This window comes from Echinops telfairi, unplaced genomic scaffold (genome assembly GCF_000313985.2).
Source record: "Echinops telfairi isolate 266 unplaced genomic scaffold, ASM31398v2 ScPeMD7_655;HRSCAF=1070, whole genome shotgun sequence".
Classification (NCBI taxonomy): Eukaryota; Metazoa; Chordata; class Mammalia; order Afrosoricida; family Tenrecidae; genus Echinops; species Echinops telfairi.
The window spans coordinates 4,763,426-4,768,036 of record NW_022104553.1 but is presented as its reverse complement, the minus strand read 5'-3'; the positions used below and the strand labels follow the sequence as shown (position 1 = coordinate 4,768,036).

At 43.5% G+C, this 4,611-nt stretch overlaps 1 protein-coding gene across 1 annotated transcript in view; it reads right to left on the bottom strand.

The window, feature by feature from the left end:
* The window catches only part of LOC101642389 (desmoplakin), a 35,909-nt gene that overhangs the window by 20,327 nt on the left and 10,971 nt on the right, over nucleotides 1–4,611 (bottom strand). The window contains exons 8-10 of the mRNA XM_004711653.4: nucleotides 4,232–4,336; nucleotides 1,450–1,545; nucleotides 192–317 (exon numbers count right to left, since the gene is read on the bottom strand). Of these exons, the coding sequence (XP_004711710.2) occupies nucleotides 192–317; nucleotides 1,450–1,545; nucleotides 4,232–4,336 (327 nt within the window). The remainder of the gene's footprint in view (nucleotides 1–191; nucleotides 318–1,449; nucleotides 1,546–4,231; nucleotides 4,337–4,611) is intronic.

The following is a 4,611-nucleotide window of genomic DNA, read 5'->3' as shown; positions in this document are numbered from 1 at the left end:
GATAAGGAATCCAAGCAATCCACCCAGACACCGAGAGCACCAGTCATTTTCAGCATCAAGAAATTCATGCTGAGAGCCTGAGCCCTGCTCACTTTTTCCTGCCTGGTCACAGAAAACAGCAACGATCTGCAATGGGCAGGGACCTGCTGTTCCACACGGGCGAGACCGTGGATCTCTGGGTCTGAGCCTACCTCCAGCTCCTTTATCTGGTCCAGCAGGCGCTGCAAGGGCATGTTCTTGTCACAGGAGTACTTCTTCCTGATGGAGTCTTGCAGGCCCTTCAGGTAGGCCTCCGTCGACTGGGCCTCTTCAAAAAACTAATTTGAACAAGAATAATTCCATGTCAATAAAAAGGCACAATAAATCCAGAAAACGAAGCCCATCACCATTGAGTTTATTCTGTTTCATGGCAGCCCATCTGAGCCACAAAGCAGAACAGTTCAGTGGGGTTTTCTCGGCCACAGTCTTCACAGAAGCAGACTGCCAGGACTTTCTTCCATGGTTTCAGGATCGACTCAAAGTACCCCCACCTTGAGAGTAACTAACACCAACCAAACCCACTGCCATTGAGGGGATTCAAACTCATGGGTTCCCTATATAAGATTTCTAAGACTGTAAATCTTCACAGGAGCAAATAGCTTCATATTTCTCTTATGGAGAAGCTGGTGGATTTGAACCACTGACCTTGAAGTTAGCTTTCTTGGTTAATGGTTGACCACAAACCATTGGCCATGAATTAAGTGGGCAGGCAAGATTATCCCTCTGTGACAGGGTTCTCTTGATAAAACTTAAGTATGCTTTTTCCCAAAGGAATGTTCATGTTTTCTAAAGGAATTTTCATGCCACCCAGGAAGGGACTCCAATAAGCAATATCTTCTAGTATTTTTTTTCTTTTTTTAAATCGTTTTATTAGGGGCTCATGCAACTCTTATCACAATCCATTCATACATCAATTGTGTAAAGCACATTTGTACATTCATTGCCCTCGTCATTCTCAAAACATTTGCTCTCCATTTAAGCCCCCGGCATCAGGTCTTCGTTTTTCCCCCTCCCTCCCCCCTGCCCCCTCCCTCATGAGCCCTTGAAAATTTACAAATTATTATTTTGTCCTATCTTGCCTTGTCTTTTAGTATTTCTATTAAAAAAAGATCTATGTAATAAGTGCTAACGGAAAATCCCAGAGAAGAAAATATATTAACCTATTCCAGTGGCTTGTGACCAGGTTGCAAATCTATACTTCTCTAACTTACAACCAATAACCCACTACCATCAGTCAGTCCATTCCAACTCAGAGTGACCCTAAAGGACAGAGTAGAAATTCTCCATAGGGTGTGAGATGATAACCAATAGTGTTCTTTATGTAATATTTGAGTCATATTTTTTTTTAGTGATGTCGAATGCCCACACAAAACCTGAAACATAGTGGAACTGAACGATAAGCATCCATACCTGAAAGTAGGCAGCATTTTCTTTGAGGTGAACATCAATACATTTGGTGATCTGAAGAATCCAGCTCCACTGGGTCTGCAGAGTATCCATATAGGCCTGAAAAGAGACAGCGCTGTCGGTCACCACCCCCCACCAGTCAGTAGTACACTGCTGTCAAGTCCCACCCAGCGTGTGTGTCAGAGTAGAACTTAGCTTCATAGGTTTTCTTTTCTTTCTTCTTTATAACTTTTTATTGTGATCTGGATGGACATTTACAGCAGTGTTTCCCAAAGTGGGCGATACCACTCCCCAAGGGACCTGCACAAGTAGATACTTACCCTTTATATTAAATGATACGCTGAAACACACGTTTTTAATGGGCATGGGGTGCTGGGTATTTTTTTTACTCTCTCTTTCCAAAAAGTAGGCAGTAGGCTAAATGAGTTGAGGGCCTGTGGCAGTGGTTCTCAACCTGTGGGTCACGACCCCTTTGGTGGTCTAACACTTTCACAGGAGTCGCCCGATTCAAAACAGTCGCAAAATTACAATTATGAAGTAGCAACAAAAATGTTATGGTTGGGGGGGTCACCACAACAGGGGGAACTGTATGAAAGGGTCACGGCATTAGGAAGGTTGAGAACCACTGACCTACGGTTTATAGAGCAAACTGATTTTTTATTTAAGAATCCACACGCATTTTGTTTGTGACACTGAATCCCATCCCCCCAACATGACAGTCTTCACTTTCTCCTGGTGTTTTACCATTAGTCCCCCCTTTCCTGTCCCTTCCTGCCATCTGAGTTTTATCCTTGGTCAAACATTGCTTCTTGTCTCCTGTGGGTGAGATAGTTCTAGAAGTGTGTACCTCTCTAGTACCTTTATTCACCTGATAGGCCTATCACTGGACTGAAAGTCACGGGCTCTGGTTCCAGGTCCGAAGGGTATCTTAGGGCCTTATTTTTAGGGTTCAGCAGTAATCCATCAGGGCCAGTAAGCCTGTTTTTTGTTTACATGTTTACTGTGGGCCCATGTTTTCTCCCACTCCATTCAGCCACTTCTATTGCAATCCCTTTTAGATCATGATTACTGATAGCACTAGTGTTTCCAGTCTTGGGAAGCCAGGGTTCATGTAATACATAAGTCCCTTGGACTACCCTGTTTTCCCGAAAATAAGACAGTGTCTTATATTAATTTTTGCTCCCAAAGGTGTGCTAGGTCTTATTTTCAGGGAATGTCTTATTTTTCCATGAAGAAGAATACGGGTACGCATTTATTGTTTATTGTTTTATTAAAAGAGACCTCGCACTTCCTGTCTGCTCCGGCTATGCTGTGGCCAACAGTGAGCTGTGCAGTGGCGCCCGCTGCTATGCTCCAGAGTCCAGAGTTACGGTAGCTTCTGGGGGCCTTATTTTCGGGTAGGTCTTATTTTCGGGGAGATGCCTTATATTTCCGTGAGAGGCAAACTGTAAGTAGGTCTTATTTTCAGGGATGTCTTACTTTCGGGGAAACCGGGTAATTGCTTCTTTGTGTCTTTGGTTTTCTCCTCTCTTCTTTGTTCCAGAGAGACAGGCCAATAGTTATGTTTTAGATGGCCACGCACAAGCTTTTCAAAACCTAGTCACTACTCACCACATCGAATGTAGAATATTGACTTTGTGCACTACGTTATATCAGAGGACCCTGCAGCTGTGGTCCTGAGACCCCAGGCCCAGTCATTCCCTCAAAGTACTTGGCTATGTCTAAGAGACTCCAGAGGGTTTTCAATAGCAATAATCTTACGGAAGCAGACCACTGGGCCTTCCCTCTGTGGCACTGCTGTGCAGCATGGAAAAACCATGTTTTAGGATAACAGTTGAGTGGTAAACTTTTGTGCCACCCACAGACCTCATCAACAAGAGTGAGCCCTCTGTATTTGCCAAAGAGAGAGGAGTCTCTTTGAGAACCAATCCTTTTTTGCCCCTTAAACATTAAAAATGGAATTTCCCAACTGAGAAACCCTGGTGTGGTACAAATTAACATTTTAAATCAGCTCTCACAAATACTGTTAGGAGCATTAAGTCATATTTATATACCAAACTGACGGAGCTACTGACCAATCAGAACAAAGACTGGGGTGAATGCGGATGACCCTCTCCCAAATTGTGTTCCTGCAGAGTTGCTGGGTGGTGAGGAGAGCTGAGGCATCTAGAAGCCAGGATGAGGGGCTCAAGGCAGTGGTTCCTAACCAAATTTGTACTTAATAATCAGTACGATTACACCAGCTAATGTCAGTCATGAGAACAGCCTGCAGATGGCTGTTTAAGTCAAGCGTCAGTAAACAAGAGCCTAAGGGCCAAATCACGCCCACTGAATGTATTGTTACGTAACATTTTGGGATTTTTTTTTTAAAAAAATCATTATATTGGGGGCTCATACAGCTCTTATCACAATCCACCCATCCATTCATTGTCTCAAGCACATTTGTACACTTTTGCCATCATCATTCTCCAAACATTTGCCTTCTACTTGAGCCCTTGGCATCAGCTCCTCAGTTAAATAATGTTTACTTGGAGCAAGAGGCACCAGCTGTATACTTCCCGTGGCTGCTTTCGTGATACTATGACAGAGTTAAATAGTTGTGATCGAGAAGGAATGGCCCACCTGTCTAAGCTACTGGTCCTTAACAGGAAAGTTTGGCAACACCTGGTCTAGGCTATTGATCTCAAAAGTTGGCATGGCTTTGTGATGGATGTGCCTTATTCATTTGTATGTTTGGACTTGGTGAAAAGTTTGTCTTTTCCCCCCCTAATAAAAAAAAGCCCACCTCTATCTTGTCTGAAGCTGGATGCTGATTGAGGACGAGCTGGTCACTTTCTTGTTTCAGCTTATTGAGCTCCTTCTCCTTAACTTCTAGTTGACTCATGCGTATCTGTGAAAGGAAGTTCAGACAAACATCTCTGAGGGCAGATCACCGTGAGCCTTGCAGCAATTTCATCATATTGAAAAGAAGTCAGAGGTAAAACTGCATTTTGAATGCGAGAAACAACAAAGAATCATGTAATTTTTTTCCTGATGAAACGAAGAATATTTAATGTTGGGAAGAAATGTTTGAGATCATCCTGTCTGTCACTGAGGCCAGACTAGGGAAATGGGTTTTCCAAGACCAGAGGTGGACGGACATACCACTGTCACCTGCTATCTGGT